The sequence below is a fragment of the Gigantopelta aegis genome, chromosome 7, assembly GCF_016097555.1.
Source record: "Gigantopelta aegis isolate Gae_Host chromosome 7, Gae_host_genome, whole genome shotgun sequence".
In the NCBI taxonomy this organism is placed as follows: Eukaryota; Metazoa; Mollusca; class Gastropoda; order Neomphalida; family Peltospiridae; genus Gigantopelta; species Gigantopelta aegis.
The window spans coordinates 20,880,466-20,903,536 of record NC_054705.1 but is presented as its reverse complement, the minus strand read 5'-3'; the positions used below and the strand labels follow the sequence as shown (position 1 = coordinate 20,903,536).

Sequence of the window (23,071 nt, the reverse complement as noted above, 5' to 3'; positions counted from 1 at the left end):
GAAAGGCCACGTGAATGCAGCTCCGAAACAAAAGAAAAAACAAACATTATATTAGAAAATTACATTTTATATTTTATTGACCATTTTAATTACTTAAACTAATATTAAATATAATATAATATTTTAATGCTATATTTTATTTTTGGTTATATTGGTATCCAAACATTTCGTGCCAAATTCAATTCGAAACTAGATGAGTTAACCCCAGATATTTCTCGAACGCGGGCGCCTTGCGTTGCATTTAGACACGAAAGTGGACTTCTTCTTTCATTCGTCAAATGAATAATATTTGTCATTAATTTATATCACATTGATCAATGTGTTAAATTTTGTAGTAAGATAATCGATATCGATTCACAAATATCGTCAATTTGCACACTGAATATTTTCAGTATAACAATTATTGTATGATATTAATTAACAATTAACAATGAATGTTTAACTATACTCCAGCACACATGAAAATAGGCTATATAGTGTTCAGAGATATATAAACGAATAAAGCAGACGCATGGCCAGTGATTTTAGCAGGATGAGGGTGTGGCGACCGAGTTTTTTTCCATCAAAAAATATTTTGATAAAGGAAAAGAAATTTGCTTTCCCGAAACCCTCCATCCCCTGCAAACGCACTCGTAAAGTTGATACAGTTTGTAGTCAAAACACAGAGCTCTAGTGTATGCATGTTATTCAAACAATAACCACAATCAAATTATAACTTTGATAGTGGGACATGCGCAACCCACTTATGGGTTATACAATAATAAATTCAGGTAACACATTTTCTTTTTGCTAAACCTAGCTGTTATGTCCATTTGAATGACGCATTAAATTCAATGCGCGAACGAAATATAGGTTACGCAAAATTAGATTTGTGGAGAGCGACGCGGGAACGAAACGATCGTTTTCGCAATTTCCTGAATTACATTATACGGTCTGAGACAAATTCTTACAGAACTTATTTTAAAACTTTTAATAGATACAGGTGGCGGAGTATTTGCCACTCTTGTGAAAAAGCAGTAAACGCCACCACTGTACAACGGTGAAGAACGACATAGGAAAATGGGAGGAGGGGTTAGTGCAACATTAGTTTAAAAATAATTAATTGACACAAATATTGGCTTTATAACGGTAGCATTTTCTTGTCCCCCCCCCCCCCCCCCCGCCCCCCATGAACAAATTCGGGCAAAACTCATAAAGATAGTGGGGTGAAATCAGCTAGCCTGAAACCTTTTCTCCATGACATGTTGTATTTCCATTAATCAACCCAAAATATTAGTTGTAATCCATGTAAAAATGCGTAATGATTGGTTTATATATTTGTATCTGTATCTGTATATGTATATGTGTATGTGTGTGTATATATATATATATATAGATAGATAGATAGATAGATAGATAGATAGATAGATAGATAGATAAATAGATAGATAGATATAGATATGGCCTCCACGAGTCTAAAATATTGCAATCGAGTATTCGAGGGTGAAACTCGACCCGAACCCGAGTACCCTACACTTACACTAGATGATAATGAGACTTAGAAGGAATAAAGTAAAATAGCATTCTGCATTCTTAGTTTGGTCAACTCTCCCCCCACCCCCCCCCCCCCCCCCCCCCCCCAAAAAAAAGTTACCAACTCGCCTCAGTGTTTAGACATTTCGCCCTAGTCTTTGGTCAACTCGCCCCCAATCTCATTTCTATGTTCAATTAGAACTGACAGACCTGGGCAAGAAGACAAAATTATTGTAATTTTTAGGCCCACTTGATATGGGATTGATTGTGACAAAATTGAAGTGACAAAATGTTGTAACAACTAAAGGAGAAAAAAGTATCACTTGTTGACAACTGTCCAACTCACCCAAATTGTTTCAGTAGAATGAATGAATGAATGAATGAATGTTTAACGACACCCCAGCACGGAAAATACATCGGCTACTGGGTGTCACACTATGGTAATACAAACAAATAAAGTGATGATCAACATCAATATAAAAATTCAAGATTTAAACAAAAACACAGTGTAAAGAACCGTGCAAAAATACAAATATCACAGATAGATACGGACTTTTACTCAAAATTTATTTGTGCTGTATTGGCCATTCTCAAAGAGAATGTTACACCCCTGCACCACGGTGAGGTTACAGCATGCGCAGGGGTGTTTCAGTAGAGGTATAAAAGACAGGCTTGACAGTGAACGCATCTCAAACCTCAAATTAGCAGGGAACCCCCAGCCCCCGCCACAACAAATGGAAACACCCCACCCCTCTCAGCACCAAGTGGATTATCAAACTAAATCCTCTCCCAGCAGAAGCGACCACATTGAACACGCTCAGAAGGGATAACCCACACTTGAACCTGAAGGAGGCGACCACTTGGTCAAATGGGTATGTTTTAATAGCTGCTTCACTCAGCAATACCGACCAGCGCATATGCGTTCAAGGGCGCCATTACCAGCTCACGCCATATGAACGTAAGCCCAGTAAATGTTTCCACTGTCAGCAGTGGGGACATAGTGCGGCTAAGTGCCGCCATCACAGAGAACTTCCCACCTGTCACAGGTGTGGACAGAAACATGAAAGATCATCACGCAACTCACCCTGTACCAGACCTGTGCAATGCCCTAACTGCCTTAGCCGGCACATGGCTCACGACATCAGATGCCACCACTACCAGAAGGCGCTTCGCAAATTAAACAGAACTAGCGAACAAACAAATAAACCAGGCAACCAAAAAACTTTTAGCGTTAAGTCAGTTCCTACAGTTAATCAAAACTGCTCCTATGCAGAAAAACTAAAAACCAACTCACCGTCAGAAGTTAGTGAACTCAAATCCATCATTCAAACTCTAGTACAGGAGATATCACCATTTAAAGCTAGCCTAATTGCCCCCCAAAATTAACCTAATTAAATCTAAAAATAACTAAAAACGTAAAAAAAACATCGGGCCAGCGTCATGGGAGACAAGTCTCCATACGCCCCCGCTAATAATTCAAACATTGGAAATAAGGGCCTTAGCGTTCTCCAGTGGAACGCTAAAGGTCTCCATTCAATGGGACATGGTGCCGAACTCATTCAACTCATTAGCACTAGCAACATCAAGCCAGATATAATTTGCCTGCAAGAAATTTGGCTAGGAATCGGCACTAAAGATAAAAAAAATTAAAAATAAAATAATAAAATTCCAGGATATACAAGTTATTATAAAAATAGAGAAAATAGTACCAGAGGTGGAATAGCCACTCTAATTAAAAATGCCATACCGCATAGCGAAATTAAATATGATTCTATTAATAAAACTTAGAAGTCCTAGGACTTACTATACAAAACGGTAAAATGACTATTGATATCATCAATGTTTATAGCCCACCGGGAACAGCCCATAATCAACTAACGTTAAGAGATTACAATAAACTCATAAACTCAAACAATAACTTAATTCTTGTAGGAGATTTTAATTGTCATAGCACACTGTGGGGAGGTCTGCACTCCGACGCACAGGGAGACATACCAGAGGAATTCATCAATACACACAATCTAGTATGTCTCAACGATGGCAGTACTACTTTTATACATGACTATCTGGGCACATCCGTCATCGACCTAACTATCACCTCTAACAATACAGGTGCAAACGCCCAATGGGAGGTGTTAGAAGCTCTCAATAGCGACCACCTCCCCATTCTAACCAGCTATAAATGTAATACTACTTATACAGAAGAAGAAAAATTTATACCTAAATTTAAATTTAATAAAGCTAACTGGGCTGGCTTTACAAGCGACTGTAGCAAAATTAAGTTAGAAAATAGCCTAAACATTGACGACGCCACTAATAAACTTACTAATAAAATAATATAAATAGCTGAAAAGAATATTCCTAAAACTAAACCCTTCAATAAAAATAGACCAGTTAACTGGTGGATGGACAAAATCCAAATGCGGCTTTAGGAACAGGATGCGTAAACATTATTAAAAAAACAGGGAAACAAGACTATCACACTAAATATAAAATAGCCAAAAACGAAGTAGGTAAGCTTATCATCAATGCTAAACAAGCCAGCTGGCATAAATTTTGCGGTGAAATTAACAATAGAACATCTATTAGAGAAATGTAGAAAAAAAATTAAGGCTATTCAAGGACAACGCGCTAATTCCACAGTCCTTCAAAAACATAAAACAGCAACTACTAATAAACAAAAGGCCGACCTTCTCAGTTAAACTTTTAGTAAAAACAGTAGCAACGACTATTTTCCTAAACAATTTTTTGAGAAACTTAAGAAAGATAACTCTCTACCAACTAATGATACTAAAACAGCAAATCACCCAACTACTGATAATTTAGAATTTAATAAACCGATAACAATGTTAGAATTAAAAACAGCTCTTAAAGCTAAAACAAAGTACTGCCACCGGGCCTGATCAAATAAGTTACACATTACTCAAGCATATGCCGGATGTAGCCCTAAAGGTAGTGTTATCGCTCTTTAACCGAATCTGGAGGGAGGGTCAAATGCCCACTGCGTGGGAACATGCAGAATGCTTTAATCTCCCTAAAGCGGGAAAAGACCATTCCCTCCCAGGGAGTTATAGACCGATAACACTCACGTCCCACATGTGCAAAACCTTAGAAACTATTATCAATAAACGACTCAACAATTACCTACTCGAAAATAACCTAATAACTAATGTACAGAGCGGATTTAGAACTAAACATTCAACAATAGATCAAATAGTTATATTACAAAATAGTATTAATGATGCATTTCGAAAATCTCATAAAGTTTTAACAAGATATTGAAAAAGCTTTTGATATGGTATGGCGTCAAGGTCTACTAAATAAACTACAGAGTAACGGTATTAAAGGTAATATGTTTAATTTTATCAACAATTTCATCCATAATAGATCAATCGCAGTTAGAGTGAACGGTCACTATTCAGATAGAACCGAAATAATTAATGGCATACCACAAGGTTCGGTCCTCTCACCAACCTTATTCAACATTTTTATTAATGACATAACTAAAGCACTTAATGCTAAAGGAAAAACAAAAATGACCACACCATTAAACACAGCACTATTTGCCGATGATTGCGCCATCTGGCGCACAGGCAACACAACCACTAATTTATTTCACCTAATGCAAGCTGATACGAATAGACTTAACAAATGGGCCCTAGACTGGGGCATTAAACTATCAGAAACTAAAACTGTCTATATGCTTTTTATTAAAGTCAATAAATCAGATAATCACCAACTTAAATCAGGTGATAAAATAATTCCAAGAGTCAAAGAAATTAAATTTTTAGGTGTAACTTTTGACTCAAAAACTAACCTTTAGTTACCATATCAATGACATAGTCAGGAACTCAAAAAATACTCTAAACTTGTTAAGAGCCATCTCAGGTACCAGTTGGGGAGCGCAAACAGAGGCAATGCTTATGGTTTACAAAGCATGCCCTCCAGAATCGATTATGGAGCCCAAGCCTACAGTTGCGCCGCCCCCAAACTGTTACATAAATTAGATGTTATTCAAAAACAAGCTCTTAGAATCATAGCTAAAGTTCCATCAAATACCAGCGGACAGAGCTTAGAAGTTGAGTTTAACATTATGCCACTGAAATATCGTCGCAATCTTCAACATCTTAATTATCATCTAAACATCTACTCTCTTAAACTAGATCACCCAGTTCAGGAACTCACTCCTATCATAGCTAAACCAGGACTAGTATTCAAAAACAATCAAAATCTTAATGATTCTTTCGCCACTAAAGCTAGTAAAATAGAAATAGAAGTAGGTATAGATAACACGCCAGTGACACTATACCATATCAATCAGCCAGTCGAGTGCCACACACCATATCTAATTAAACAAGCTACGGATTCATCTCCATTTCCACCATTTAAGAAAATCTTGTTCGAAGCCGCAGCCAACGAAAATTACCCTGAGCACATCCATATCTTCACGGATGGCTAAAAAAATCCAGATAACGGTAGGGTTGGCTTCGCAGTAGTTGAAGAAAAAATATCTAAACACTCTAAATTAGTTAAATACGCCAGGCTGTCAGATAACCTATCAGTCTATACAGCAGAACTGACAGCCATCTATGGACCCCTAATCTGGATTAAAACTAAACAATACTTTAAAAGCGTTATTTTTTCATAAAGTCTTAGCTCTATCCAATCACTTCAAACTAATAAATCTACCAGGCCAGATATCCTCGCAGCCATCCACAATAAACTTCATGAACTAAACCAGCTTAATTTAATAGTAGTATTCGAATGGGTCCCAGCTCACGTAGGTATAATTGGCAATGAAATAGCTGACTATGGAGCCAAAACTACACTTTCAATCACTAGCAAAATTACAGCAAAATTACAGCACTACCTTTAGGAATATCAGAACTAATGTCAAAAGCAAGAAAACACTACATTAATCAATGGCAGGCCAACTGGGACCTAACAACTAATACATGGCACTATAACATCAAACCACCAGTCAACTCTATCCGACCTAAACACTTAAACACTTATGTGGATAAAATAATTACTAAATTGCGCATAGGTAAATCTTCGCAGCTCAACAGCTGCTCTTTCACCAATAAAAACCCTGAGTGTGAGTGTGGCATCCGGGAAGACATGACACACTATCTCCTGGATTGCACGCTACACAACAGCCAGAGAAAACTAATGATAGAATCAATAGCCGAAGCCAACCACAATAAACCAATTACACCTAACTTTTTACTTAACCCTGATAAATATCTAAAACATATAACCTTCAAAGCAGTATATCAATTCGTTCAGACCACCAAACCAAAACTATAAGTGCCACGTACTGCCCGCCTTGCCAGCGTTCGGTCGACGCGGACCACCAACCCGACTGATCGCAGGCAGGATGGGAAACCGTAGCACACCCATCGGGCTCCTGACAGTCATAAAGTTAAAAACTAAAATTAGAAATTTATCGCAACCACCCGCCTGTACGTCTCCCGGAGGGAAGAGCGACCTGCACTCGACCGACATGCACTCCAATCCGGGGGATCAACGGAGGGAAGGTGGCGATCTATAATTAAGGTAAGTAATTAATACGCTGCTTAACTCGTGACACCCGTGACTCCCTGGATGGAACATCCACCCTACGCACTCGAACAGACCACGTATTCCAACCCGGGGAGAGAACGGTGAAACGACAAAAGTAAAAGCATATAACTAACTAAATTAGCTGGCACAAATTCAGCAATAAATTAACAATTACTTAAAACCACCCGCCTGTACATCTCTCGGACGGAAGAGCGACCTTAAGCACTCGACCAAACAAGCACTCTAACCCGGGGATCAACGGCGGGATGGTAGCGAATGATTTAATAACTGCTAGATATGACAATGCTTGAATCGTGACATCTGTGACCCCCTTGGTGGAACATCCACCCTACGCACTCGAACAGACCACGTATTCCAACCCGGGGAGAGAACGGTGAAACGACAAAAGTAAAAGCATATACTCAACCAAATTAGCTGGCATAAATTTAGCAATATAAATTAACAATTACTCTAAACTACCCGCCTGTACATCCCTTGGATGGAAGAGCGACCGTAAGCACTCGACCAGGCACTCCAACCTGGGGATTAACGGCGGGATGGTAGCGAGTTATTAATAACCACTAGATATGCCAATGCCATCCAGACCTAACCACGATAACCATATTATTCTACTGTAAATATGTTCATGTTCTAAAGCTCGTGATTGACAACTGGCATACACCACCCGCTAACGACGCATTAGTTTGTGGGGTTTGTTTTTTTTGGTGGTTTTTTTTTCTTTCTTTCTTTCTCACTAAAGACAGGATCGAAGTCGCAGTAACCCAATTGGCTAATTAACCAGCCATTCAACTTCGTTAGATAATCAACCAAGATAGGACACTACTAATTATCGCCTATTTTTTGCAGCACTCTCATTGGTCCAATCCAGCCAATCACGGATCAAGAACCCCACTACACATAACTGTAAATAAACTGCACGAATTTGTCTTTGCACCCGCACCATGTTTAGTTTTTTTTATTATTATTACTGATGCATTCCATCCTAGCTAACTAAGGTAAGTCAACTAGGGTTCCAGAAGCAAAGACATGCAGGAAAACCGATACCCAACTATCCAGACAGCCTGAAGACAAACCAAGTAAGCCTACTAAAATCCTATATTTAGGGGCGGGAATCAAAATTGTTCAAACTAAGTACCTAGATCGCAATCTAATTAAAATTAGCTCCACAATTACATGTGGATCTAACAAAACCTTACTTGCAGAATCCTGCCAGTGATTTAAAAATAATTTGAAAACATTCCGAATTATCCTGAGGGTATACGACATGTTTCGTGTGAATTACGAATGCCTTAAAACATGTTTTATTTTATACAATAAATAATTTGTAATATAAAACTGAAGACTGATTTAGTTGGGGTTTTTTATAAATAAATAAATAATTTTTAATGTAAAATTGAAGACTGATAACCCACCCCGTACGTATTGGTATGGTTCGCTGTACTGCGGCCACTAAAATAGACTCGCCCGATATTTTTAGAATTTGTATGCTCCCAAATAACGTTATAAAAGGCGAAGTGTGATTGGTCAATATTTAAATTATTATCACGCCCCCCCCCCCCCCCCATGGAAATCCGGATTTACCGGAGTGGGCCTCCCGCCTGTTGGATCGCCTGATTGCCAGTGGCGCTGTGCTCCCCGCTTTACGAATCCTTTATCCTCCAGGGCTAAATTTAATAAATTAAAAATATATATATATATATATATAAATATTATTAGTAATTAAATAATTATAGTATATATCCATTTGGAACTGCCCGATCGAAATTGTAATTAATTGCACCTACTAATTATATATTAAAAGAATAGAATGTTATAAGGCTTTTTAATTATGGTGCTATTATTAATATGTGATTAATAATATATAAATATGATAGACCCCTATTTGTAACTGTTTGATTTATTTATTTATTTTCTAAGTGGTCATACCACATTATTTAAAATTATCCCATGCACTCTTTTTATCCATCCCCCCCCCCCCCCCCCCCCCCCGCCCCGGAATCGGCAACTGGCGATGTCAGAGGCTGAATCCGGGGTGGGCGTGCCTGAACCCTTGTGGATAGGGGCACGTAAATATAGTTGCCCGTTGCCCGTAAATTATTATCTACCGGCCTCGGTGGCGCAGTGGTTAAGCCATCGGACTACAGGCTGGTAGGTACAGGGTTCGCAGCCCGGTACCGGCTCCAACCCAGAGCGAGTTCTTAAGGGCTCAATGGGTAGGTGTAAGGCCACTACACCCTCTTCTCTCTCACTAACGACTAACCAACTAACAACTAACCCACTGTCCTGGACAGACAGCCCAGATAGCTGAGGTGTGTGCCCAGGACAGCGTGCTTGAACCTTAATTGGATATAAGCACGAAAATAAGTTCAAAATCAAATAAATTATTATTTACAGACAAAATGTTACCTGGACATTGGGGACTACGCAGTGTTGTTAGTTTTAAATCACTGGCAGGATTTTGCAAGTAAGGTTTTGATTGGTGGACATGAGCTCCAGCTGGCTGGTGTTAGATCCACATGTAATTGTGGAGCTAATTTTAATTAGATTGCCTAGATCGGTGCATATATGTATACAATTGCTACTTGCCACCGTTAGTTTCGTTTTATTGCATTGGTAATAAAGTTAAGTATGCCAAGCACTAGGCTTTTAAACCAATACCTACACTATAAGGGTTTAACCCTTCAAATTAGATAGCTAGGCTAGTTTAACTCCCCCTCCGTCATTGTATTCAATGCTATACAAGGACGGAGGGGGATGGGTGGTCATGAATGACCGTTGAACTCACTAGAATAGGGACTTAAGACAATAGGTACAACCGTAACACAAAACTAGGATTCACACACAGACTACACGCTCACTGCATCAGTACACAGGGTGCATTGATTAATGATAACAATGCACCTGTCCCCATTTAATGGCCCAGCACGTACTCTAATAAGGAACCGGACAAAAGAATACTGTTCCGAGTACACAATTGCAATGCACCCGGGGGAAGCTGAACAAAAGAATATCGGCCTCCCCCACCCAAACCCCCAATACTTGCTGCTGGTAATAACTTGGTACTTGGTGATGCCTCGACCAGAAGCGGTCAGGCCCTTTATAAGGGCCCTATGGGCAACCTAGGGAGACACCACAGCATCGTAAAGGTCTAAAATTAACGAGCTACTCTCGATTCACTAATATCAAAACCTATATTAGCTCGGCCATTTACCTTTCGACCGACCGTTCAAAATTGCGCCAAATTCCCTCAATCAAAATTGCGCACCCTTTTCTCTTTGGCATTTAAATGCTCCATTCAAATTCCATAGCACCACCACCACCCCCACCCGCCTGCTACCGATTTGATCGGGCTGCTGGTGCTCCCTTGCACCTGCCAGTGCAGGCGGTCCCTCCTCTCCCCCCCCCCCCCCCCCCCCCACCTTTCCTGTCATGGACAGGCATGCGCTACAACAGCTTGTTCTGAATGTGCACGTAAAACCCTATGACATGACATGACATGTGAACGCATCATGTAATACCTTTCTAAATCTCAATATACCGTCCTTTAACCAATTATATTGATAAGTTAGTCTGAGAGGGAGAATAAAATGCATGATCAAACTGGACCAAACAATCATTGATTATTAATAGGGCCTATATTATTGGTAATCCAATATTATTACCACCCAGTATTAAAACCAGTTTCAATAGGATCCACAAATGGTTGTAATTATAGCAGTGTTTCACGGTAATATTAACAAAAATAAAACGACAAACCGAAGTTCAAGTAGTGGACAATTATGGACAGTGAAATAAGATTCGGGCCGAATTGACCAAACAATGGTCACATTTGGAATTGACTAGACAGTTTGAGGCTGACCAACCGCTGGGGCGAGTTTTTATTTTATTTTTTTTAGGGGGGGGGGGGGGGGGGGGGGGCTAGTTGATCAGTAGCTACTAGTGCGCTTTTATCAAAATATGGGTACGATTCACTGTGGTACGTTTTCGTTCGGGTACGTTTTGGGCCAGTCGAGTATTTTCTGCGGACCTATAAAGCGGGAAAATGGCGGACAAAGACAAAAATTCGAGCACTTTACCTATATCGCGAGTAAAAACGATTATGAAGAGTTCCCCTGATGTGTCAAGCATTAGTCAGGAGGCACTACATCTTACAGGGAGGGCTACGGTAACCATTCCACCCACTGATTTCAATACAGTCGCAGTTCCAGGGTTGAAAATTAACATGAAAACCATGGTCGCCAGCAAGGCCAGTTGTCTTGAAGACAAATCTTACTGGCCCTTCTCAAATTCAATTAGCCCTCCAATTATCACATAGACTGATGATTGTAATTTTAATGCACAGCCAAAATTAAAACTAGAATATTCTTTGTTGAATAATAATCATGTGCTCATCGTATGTAGTCTGTTTCCTTCAAAAGAAAACCAATCGTCCAATGAATTGGCATGCAGTTAAAATTCATATAAAAACATGTTATTAAGTTTTAAACCCATACCAACTGGTATAACATTTTTGGAAAAAAAGAGAAAGAAATCCAATATAAATAAAAAGAATTCTTTACAAATTACCATTAAATTATGATTAAATCTCATTTTTAATCAGGGGTGAAAACAAAATGCTAGAACAGCCGAGGTATTCAGCTTGACTTGCATTGTCTTTGAAGTAAAAACAAATAATGCAATACAATGAGAATAAAGGTAGAACTGTGCATGCTTTAGTATATAAATCTAGTCTTGGGGTGGCAGTCCTCTGTGGCGATGTAAGAAGGAGTACAATGCAGTACCGAATGACGAAGCACGCACACATGTGCGTTTAATTTGGATATTGTAAATGCTACAGTAGTAGGCTACTAATAAATTAAATATCAAAAGAAAAATAAATCTAAACAAAAAACAACATTTTATCAAAATATACGAAGTACTTAGTTATTATATTACATACCGTAGCATAATGGTGTACTTATTGTTTATTACAGTAATATTTTGACAGTTATGTCATTATGTAAGTCTTGGTGTCAAGACTTTAGATCTGATATGTTCTTATGTAATGCAAATCACTTAAATTTAAAACAATATCAACGACAATCAGTTAATTGATCTTTGGAATAAGCCCTGGGCTGTTGTAATGGAAACGGCCATTGTTATTTGTGTATATGTGCATGCGCTCACGTTAGTAAAACTACAAGGTAGATTTTGATTTTGCCTCAGAATAATATAAGCTAATTAAATATGATTCCTTTTTACCATATAACATTGAATAACAATTGTAAAATAGTGGCTCTACAAGATAACTACGGCATATCCAGTCCATTCTAATAAGCCGACGACTTCAATACGTTTTGAGCTCTATTTTTAGAAGACCCGGCCTAAAGCCACAGAAGCTGAATGTGGCACTGTTAAAATATAGAACATGTTATATGTCTTCTGCTGCGGTAAATCGCGCTAACACAGACGCGATGTGTGTTGTCACATTCAATTCAGTTTCAGTGTCTTTGTTTTTTAACTGGTACCATACTCGCCAGACCCTAATATCGATGGTCGCCTAACGGACTACCTTTGTAAAATTCGTAGTCGCCCATAGCCAATAAAGGTCGCCATGGGCGACCGGACGACTGCACATTTTCAACCCTGCAGTTCTTGCAATTAAAAAAAAAGGTTGAAGCTAAAGTTTGTTTTGGGGCGCATGTAGCTCAGTGATAAAGCGCTCACTTGGTGTGCGGTCGGTTTGGGATCGATCCCCGTCGGTGGGCCCATTGGTTTATTTTCCGTTCCAGCCACTGCACTACGACTGGTTTATCAAAGGCCATGGTATGTGCTATCCTGTCTGTGGGATGATGCATATAAAAGATCCCTTGCAGCATTAAAAAAATGTAGCGGGCAGCATTAAAAAAATGTAGCAGGTTTCCTCTGATGAGTACGAGTCAGAATTACCAAATGTTTGACATCCAATAGCCGATGATTAATAAATCAATGTGCTCTAGTGGTGTCATTAAACAAAACAAACTTTAGTTGAAGTTGGTTTTGTTTAACGACACCACTAGAGCACATGAAAAATACAATTAGAAATAACCAAAGCTATTTGAAACAACAACAAAAAGTTTGTCCCACCTTATCTTGCAAGCAATATTTTAAATACCATGCAGCAACCTGCTGACTGCTAAATCAATTAAAAAAAATTCATAAAACTGTTTCTTTTTTATTGATTTCTTCAAGACATAAATTCAACCAAGCAAATTGCAGCTATATACTTTGTTCTTATGACGTTATGAAAATAGTGAATCACACGACTCAATAGTTTTTTTTTTTCGTTTAGTGAGAGGGGGTAGACTGATTGTAAGCATGTGTGTAGTTTTGATTGCATCAAATGTGTAGATTTGTCTGCATTGTTGGTTTAAGTAACAATTAAACAATTTCTTCAACTAATAATTATAATAAAATTACAAAGCAGAGCTTTATGTGTTGGAAAGATGCATACCCAGACCACCAACACATACTGACACTTTAACAAATGAAAAATGCGTAATTTTAGAGTTAATAAAAAAACATGATTATTCGTGCTAACTGGGGGCAGCCATTTTGTTTCGTTTTTGTGACATCTGGTGGTATAGCTTGGGGCGAAGTGACATCCATCTCCTCTATGCACAGTGTAAACAAACACTCTAATTTACGACAAGGCGCTTCGCTTTCATCAACCAGACTTGTAAAACAACATAAATGACTTGATAGTATAATAAACTATTTAACTAAATATATTTCATTTTGCATCAAAAGAACGAAAGGGAGTTATAGTATTTTTCTTTTTTTTAAAATCCAAAGAAAAAAAAAGCATATTATTAAGCCTATTGGTATGCTACGTTTGATCAAAAACGACCACTCACGATAACCAAGTGATAATTTTATTTTATTTGGGACTACATAATTGGTCAGTTTTGTGATTTTAGATGGGAAAGTTTACTTAATCAAGGGTTTTACATAATTACTTACAGTAATATTACTAATAAAGCAGGACGGCTGATCGATTATGATTAGAGGGGTGTCCGTGCGGTTAACACACAATACCCTGTGATCTTAATAAAAGAGGCACATCTTTTTAGTGTGTCTAGACACAGTGTCTGGGGACCATCTAAATATACACCTGCCAATCAGGAATCACAGGTACAGGCCACAGAAAGAAAAGACCAATTAACTAAGAAAACACTCCGATTATTATTTCAGTATGTGGGTTAATTTAGGTCCAAAACATAATACAGTTACTTCAACACTTTGACAATGGTGGTTTATTTTGTATTAAAAATAATATATAATTGTTGCTGGCTTACTGGGATGACTATTATTACAGAATATTGCGATGCATCCGCAAAAATCAGGTATGTTTTGTTTCTTTAGTTCGAAGACTAATTCCTAACATGACACATTAGGTATTACGTAACCACCAGCTCGCCAGAGGGCGTATTCACTGGGATGGTACAAAATGGCTGCGCCCGTTATATATAATAGCCGTCACATTTAACCGTTTTATTAATTAACTGTACGATTATACTTGTTGATATTAAGCAATAATGTGCATTATATATCGTTGAATATGCATACCAGGTCATATATCTTAATTGTCCCTTCCTTTAAGTACCTCGACTAACCAGGGTCCCATGCCAAACACCTCAAGCAAGCACTGAGCTACCGTAGATGGTTTAATTGTATCCTCAAAAACCAAATGCTGAGGCAAAAGTAATCCATCAGTTTAAAAGTTTCTGGCCCATTTAACATTTAGACATTCATTAGACCTCCGACAGTAAATGTCAGAATAATAAATAATGGTACTTCATTCTCCACAAAATCTTATCAAACAATTTAAGTAACACCACCTAACTTTTGAACAATTGTCATGTGTTAACACGGTTATTCAGATATAATCTTGATACATATTCAGGTCTATGACAGTCAATTCATGCACCATCATTTTGGTTGCACTGGCCTCTGTGGCGTCGTGGTTAGGCCATCGGTCAACAGGCTGGTAGGTACTGGGTTCGGATCCCAGTCGAGGCATGGGATTTTTAATCCAGATACCAACTCCAAACCCTGAGTGAGTGCTCCGCAAGGCTCAATGGGTAGGTGTAAACCACTTGCACTGACCAGTGATCCATAACTGGTTCAACAAAGGCCATGGTTTGTGCTATCCTGCCTGTGGGAAGCTCAAATAAAAGATGCCTTGCTGCTAATTGGAAAGAGTAGTCCATGTAGTGGCGACAGCGAGTTTCCTCTCAAAATCTGTATGGTCCTTAACCATATGTCTGACGCTATATAACCGTAAATAAAATGTGTTGAGAGCGTCGTTAAATAAAACATTTCTTTCTTTCATTTTGGTTCGATATTCAGTAAATTTAACACATCTTATTGTAATTTGACTTCATATCCATATTTCATAAATATTAAAAGGAATCATTTTTACATTAATTTTGTTCAGAAACAGGTAGATGTATTGATCAGTAAATTTATTAATGACTTTAGTATTTTTTCTTTCTTTTTTTGATAGGAGTTGTTTATTCACGAACTAGCCAAATGTTCACTAGAGAGAAGTCATCAGGGGATGTCCGTTGGTTACTCAGAACTTGCTGATATCGTCAACTCAGAAGAGACACTCCAATTTCTGCAAGGTACATTTAAGGTTTAGTCCAAGATGGAACATGTAACACATTGCAGGGGTTGAAATAATCAGTCGCAGGATTCAACATAAAGACTGTGTGACTTAAAACTTAACACTTTGTTACCTATGGCAGTCTTGAAATATTATTGTTGAATAAGTCATTCTTATTCCCTTCAGCCAACAAACGTTTAAAGTATTTGTTAGGGTTATATATATATTATATATTTGACTTTCACAATTTTCAGAGGCTTGCTATTCATAACAATTGATGAAGCATTACAGTCTTTAAGGCCTGCTTTCCATTAACAGAACAGAACTTTATTTATTCTCATGGCCCCCATTCGGTGGCATCAGAGGAACATAAATAATAATAAACATACAAATTCATTTTACGCAGTTCTGCGAATGGAAATCTACTTTCCACATCTGCGTTTTCACAAGTGTATTACTATACAAAATTTGACACACTCAACACATTTTATTTACGGTTATATGGCGTCAGACATATGGTTAAGGACTACACAGATATGGAGGAAACTCGCTGTCGCCATTTCATGGGCTACTCTTTTTCGATTAGCAGCAAGGGATCTTTTATATGCACCATCCCACAGAAAGGATAGCACATACCTTTGACATACCATTCATGGTGCACTGGCTGTGACGAGAAATAGACCACACAGATCTTGAAAGAGGAAACCCGCTGTCGCCACTTCATGGGCTACTCTTTTCGATTAGCAGCAAGGGATCTTTTATATGCACCATCCCACAGACAGGATAGCACATACCACGGCCTTTGATATACCAGTCGTGGTGCACTGGCTGTGACGAGAAATAGCCCAGTGGGTCCACCGACAGGGATCGATCCCAGACCGACCGCGCATCGAGCGAGCGCTGTACCACTGAGCTATGTCCCGCCCCAAACTCACAGAAATGCATTCAAAGTCACTTTAGTGGAAAGCAGCCCTTATATTAAGTTGTATAGTTTTTGTCATTATAGACCTTGCCCCGGTGCTTATAAATCTTAAAGTCCAGACTTTAACGTCATGGCAACGCCACTCTAATAGCATTATGTTAAAGTCTGGACTTCATTAAAGTCTAGACTTCAAGTTTTATAAGCATGGGCCCAAGTGTCCAAATAACCATGCATTAAATATTAAGAAAATATAGGTTAAAATCTCCTAGGCTGTTGTGAGACGAGTATTCCTTTCCATTAATTCACAATTGGTAATTTGTTTTATATATATATATACAGATATAATTCCGAGAAAAATCAAGGTTTCTGAATATTACAAGATGCAAGAGGAAGAGCAGACCTGAGAGGAGAAACCTGGAAATGAGAATGATTGGACGATGTCTGAACGACGTGAGACTTCCTGTTGGGACAGGAGAGAGAGTACAAATGTGTTTACTGTGCACCCCAAGAATTACCTGGTTGTTGGTCCATCTGAGTACTTACAGACAATCATAGAAAGAGACAGGAAACCATCTAGCTGACCACCTATGTGTAGTTGATTTTATGGTTGGTTTGTGTACTGTATACTATGAACAAGTACAATTATTGTAGTTATGACCAACTCAACCAACTCATTTCACACTTTATCAGAGGCAGATCTAGGGGAGGGGCCCAGTTTTTTTTATCCTTCATATGATTGCATTATAATCATTCTGAACATTTCTAACTGGCCGGGGGAGGGGGGTGTTGTGTCATGTAAATTGTACTCTTCCAAAGAAATGTTTACTCATTTGAGCTATGTGTTAGTCTCTACCCCAGCTAAATATCCTATTTCATGAGTTTGCAAACAATCATTGAAACCCGGCTTCAGTGAAGTACTTGACACATCCAGCTTGCTCTGCCTTTTGGTACTTTTAATAAAACATCGTGTGTTGGTGACCAAATAAATTATTGTGTCTTGCAAGTGACCAAACTAATTTATTTAAATCCACAGTACAGTGGACTCTGTCTAAACCGGACTCACTTTGTACCGTCGAAATAGTCCGGTTTACATAGAAGACCGGTTTAGACAGAGTTCATCCAGAGTTATGGTTCTTGAATGATCGACAAATTTTTTATTGATTTAATACACATCAAATAGCACAAGGAGTTTGTTGTTTTAACAAGTGTCACATTGACTGAATGAACTATATCGAATAAAGAAACATTCTATTTATTTAAATAGCAAGTGTGAAATCAGTTAGGTATCAACACAAACACTAATATTAATCCGATTGATTTAATGGCCTACCGTAATAAAAGTAAACTTCACATGAGTGCGATTACATTTTGTATTTGATCTTGCGACGGCGTCCTGATTACTTGGCAATTGACGATCATTGTTCAACTAATTAAGCAGCCCATCGTTCAGTCAAATCCTTTTCCGGTGTGGACAGAGTTAATTAATGCATGAACGGTTCTTTCATTCTTGATTTTTGATCCGGAGTCCGTAGACAGAATATGGATTAGGCAGAGATTTATACCCAAGAGATAAATGGTAGCTGGACGGGGCTTTAGAAATGGACCGGTTTACGCAGAGATCCGGATTACACAGAATCCGATTTAGACAAAGAGTCCACTATACTTAAAATAATAAAAAAAAGTTTTTAAATTACTGCATTATATTTTGTAAGTGGGTTAAATCTTTAATTACACTGCCCTGAGTTTGTAGCCACTGCAAGATGGTACTGACTACTAGTAGTCTGTAATCAACCCTTTTTAATGACTAAAATAATGTCTTGTTTAGAATATCTACCTGTATATCCAATGTCGTTCTAATGTTTCTAGTAGCGCATACTTCCTTTTAAGTCCTAATATATTTACTTTTATACTTATATATATTTGTACCTATGAAATTATTGAGAGGTGAAATCTAGTTTGGACTACTAAAACATTAGGACAACCAAAACTACTTAAATATAGAACCCTGGTATCTCAATTAAACAAGAAAATGTATTTCATATTCAATTTTAGTCTTTGAAAAGCGGGTAGTCTGAAATGTATTACACTGATGTCAAGAATACAATTTCTTATTAAGTTCTGTTATTTCATTGCAAGATGAATACATATGATATATTGCAAGATGGATACATATGATATATATTTGTTGGAATAAATATTCAAATTACTGCTTGGATTCCTTTTTTATTGTTTATTTTTTAGTAAATTATAATAATTAAAAAAAATTGTGTTATTTTGAGTTGGTGAGAAATGGTGTAGTAGGGCATCTGTCACCAGAGCTGTACCTAGTTTAAAACTAAGTGGGGGGGGTGGGGGGGGGGGGGAATAAAAAAAATCTAAGTACATTGTTGGTTTTTTTTTTGCGGTGTGTCTTTTAGAAAATTATTTTTGAAATTGGTGGGGGCATTGAGTTTTACGATTGTATATAGGGTTCTTACGCATTTTAGAAATCCTGGAATGTCCTTAAATTTTGTGATTTTAAAATCCAGGCCTGGAATGTCCTGGGAAAAGCATTAAATTCGATTGCATCCTGAGAATTTAGACATAAAATTTGCTGGTTTATTTTTTTTTCCACATCTTTACCTTTGTTGTTCTCATAACCTGTCTAAATTCAGACAACAATTTGTTACTACATTAATTGATTGAATACTTCATGTCCTGGAAAAAAGTGTAAAAACCCTGGTATATCTCATTTAATGTGTTCATCAAAATGGAACATGGGGTGGGGTATTTCTCAACTCGGCCAGTGCACCACGACTGGTATAATCAACGGCTGTGGTATGTGCTACCCTGTCTGTGGTGGTACATATGAAAGATCCCTTGCTACTACTGGGGGAAAATGTAGCTGGTCTCCTTGTAAGACTATATTTGAAAATTGCCAAATGTTTTACATTGAAATAGCCGATGATTACTAAATCAATGTGCCCTAGTATGTATCGTTAACCAAAACAAACTTTAAATGTTCATGTGATGGTATGTACAACGCCATGCTCCGAATGGGGTTAAGAACCTACTGTATTCACCTGTTATTAGTTCAATGGCATATTCACTATGCCGTTTAGGACAATTGGCCAACTCGTTTGTTCACAGTGATCACATGCCTTTCTGAATTTGCCTATAATCGGTGCCTCGGTGGTGTTGTGGTTAAGCCATCGGACATAAGGCTGGTAGGTACAGGGTTTGCAGCCCGGTACTGGCTCCTACCCAGAGCTAGTTTTAACGACTCAATGGATAGGTGTAAGACCACTACACCCTCCTCTCTCACTAACAACTTATCCACTGTTCTGGACAGACAGCCCAGATAGCTGAGATGTATGCCCAGGACAGTGTACTTGAACCGTAATTGGATATATGCACGAAAATAAGTTGAAATTAAGTGAATAAATATAATCAGTGCCAATCAGAGGAATTGGCAAGTGCACAAGTTAGAAAAACGGTTACGTTGTGGACGATAAAACTGTTCTTAACTATGGCAGGGCTTAACATCCAAAGGTACAACCAAAGTTTGTTTATTCATACTGAGACCACCGATCTGATTGAAATCAGCTGTACTGGCCTAAGTTATTAACCAGTGGATCTAATTTTAATCTGATTGTTGAGACCATTAGACCACATTCATTTATTCATCATCGGCTATTGGATAACAAATATGATCATGGTATAGTATAGGGATTAACGTGCACGTTCAGAGCAAGCTGTTTTAGCGCACGCCTGTCATGGGCGTGGGTGGCCAGCGCCCGGAGCAAGGCAAGTATTGCGCCCCCTAACCAGTGGACCGTTAGCACTCCCCGAGTCCCTTCCACCAGTCCAGTTTACCGCGCATAGCTACCCTATGCACTTAAGTTGATCTTAGGGCTAAGATCGCTTCGTGGAACGGGGCCCAGGACAGAAATTGATAATTCCGAGAAGACCAGCTATATTTTTCCATTTGCAGCAAACGATATTTTATATGCACCATTCTACATAGAGGATAGCACACACCACGGCCTTTGATATACCAGCCGTGGGTATGGACGGGTGGGAAGAAAAAACCCACAATTAGAGAATGGTTCACTGAGGGAGTTCGATCCTACGACCCTACAACTCGAGCATCTTAGACAAATCAACTCTACCGACTAAGGTAGATCTCGCCCCAGAGGTAAGACTCTTTATGACGCAAGTTTCAATGACTGGCGTGTTCAGGAGGCCGAGCGATCGCAGACAATTTGATTGGTACCATCGTCATCTTTCACGTTACATTTGCATAATATTAAATGCAAAAACCGGTCTAGCGAGCGACCGTGACCTTCGCCCTCCTGTACAGGCCTTACTTGGATGTAACATATCGCTAAACGGCCGCATCAGAAAAGTAGACCTACTCTTGTTTTCCGTATTCGTCGAGACAAAACAAAAATAATTAACAAACAAAAACGTAGATTAAAAACAACTAAACTTTATTATCTTGCTTTTCTTTCTTTTTTTCTGTTTTTTTTATTTTTTCACATCTGCATATGGTGAACCAAGATCATCTCCCACCCTCGGGTATTTATCACTTGACAAACGCAGGCCTGTGCGGCGGACAAGATGCGAATCAGCAAAGCAACTTAAGCTGAACTGGATGGGGAGAGGGTGGAATTCACCATCAGTTTTGCCCAAATGTCCTAATTTTTCGGCAGCTGAGGACGGGGGTAGATAGTGCTTTCTCTGACCGTCATTTCACCCTGAACATCTATGGCTTGATGTGGCAGAATGGAATGAAAGGAATGCACAGTTTAACCTTCTATACTGTCATAGCAACACTTGTTCCTGAGAATGACGGAGGAATTTCACTGCCGTCTCAAAGATAATCTCTACGTAATAGCAACATGGGGTGTTGTATACACGACTTTTACGTTTTTTCTTAACACCACCACCACCAGAGCACATTGCAGGCCCGTAGGAACCGGTGGGGCCTGCCCCACACACTCACTCACACTTGGAAACAAAAACGTTTTTTCCCCCCAACTATATAAATAAATATAGAAATTTGGCTTATTATGCTCTGCCCTCCCCCACCAGTGTGTACAGCCGCCGACTAGCGATTGTGCCCCGCCCCCACTACCAATATTGTTCCTATGGGCCTGCATTGGTTTATTTATAATCGGGTTTTGAATATCAAATATTTGATAATCCTCTACATTGTTCCATTAATAGCACTTTCCCACTCTACCACGATATACCCACAAAGAGAGGGGGCTTGCATTTGTAGTCTTGCGTGTAGCGCCAAATATACTTGAACCGTCATTGCTATACTACTGTTTTGTTCATAATTTATTTAAAATCTATATGATGCTGAAGTTATTACCATGCATTTTTAGGATCTTACAATATGCGTTATTATGAAATATGCGAGAGAATGACTCTCCTTGTCCCATACATGATTATTGTGAAATATAGAAGCATGATGATATACTATCAAGATCTTGACAAATGTGTTTAGTCGATATTGTAAACAAACATCAACACCAGAATATGATTTGTTGGAAAGGAATTTCAGTAATTCAACCTTAAACTAAGAAAACAAAGAAAATCCAAATATTAAAATAAGTCAACTGCAAGGGTAAATAATGGTAAATAATTTTCAGAGTTGGATGCAGAACGCGAACAGCGTAGAGGGGTGAGTGGGAGGGGGGGGGGGGGTACTTGAAATGATGCAGTCGTTAAAGTAAGATTTTCAAACAAAACGATGGGTAGGAGTGCCCCCCACCCCCGGTGCACGTGCAGTTAGGAGTTGTGGTTCGGGCGTCGACTCCCTGCTTAATACTGTTTTTCTTTCTTTTTTTTAAAATGTATTTTCCGGTGGAGCCTGGTTTGACCCCACCCCCCCCCCCCCCCCCATCCCGGCTCCGAAAATTCTCTTGCCAGTCTACATCCCTCAATGCATAAATATACATTCCTGCACACGCCCCCCCCCCCCCCCCCCCCCCGAACTGTCGTCTAATTGTGACTATGGCTCCTTAAAACAAATATGACTTAGACAAACCTACCGAGAGAATATTGACTGGGTGTCGACTCCGAGACGAACAAAAATACACACACACACAATATCAAAACAAAACAATAAAAAAAAACCCTGAAATATTAATGTTAATATCAACTATTAGACCGAACATACGTTTTGACCACAGACATCCTAGTAAAGAACGTTCAGGTCTGTTTATCAACACACCGAAACACATTCCATAGTTTGCACATGCATCACGCATTTGCCCCGTACACGTGCGTGGGGTGTCATTCTCGATTTTGCCCATTTCTACGAAGGTCCATTAATCACCGTGGAACATTATTTCTGTCAATCGTTTTTCATTCTGTTAAAGGGATATTCCTGAGTTTGCTGCAATTTTTAAGATGTTATCGACTAACAG

At 38.7% G+C, this 23,071-nt stretch overlaps 1 protein-coding gene across 1 annotated transcript; it reads left to right on the top strand.

The window, feature by feature from the left end:
• The first annotated feature begins 11,124 nt into the window (after positions 1–11,124).
• Positions 11,125–18,856, top strand: LOC121376956 (chromatin accessibility complex protein 1-like). Its single transcript, XM_041504767.1, has 3 exons — positions 11,125–11,263; positions 15,626–15,746; positions 16,989–18,856. The coding sequence occupies exons 1-3, from the start codon at positions 11,141–11,143 to the stop codon at positions 17,051–17,053; spliced, it is 309 nt and encodes a 102-aa protein (XP_041360701.1). The 5' UTR covers positions 11,125–11,140; the 3' UTR covers positions 17,054–18,856.
• The last annotated feature ends 4,215 nt before the right edge of the window (positions 18,857–23,071 follow it).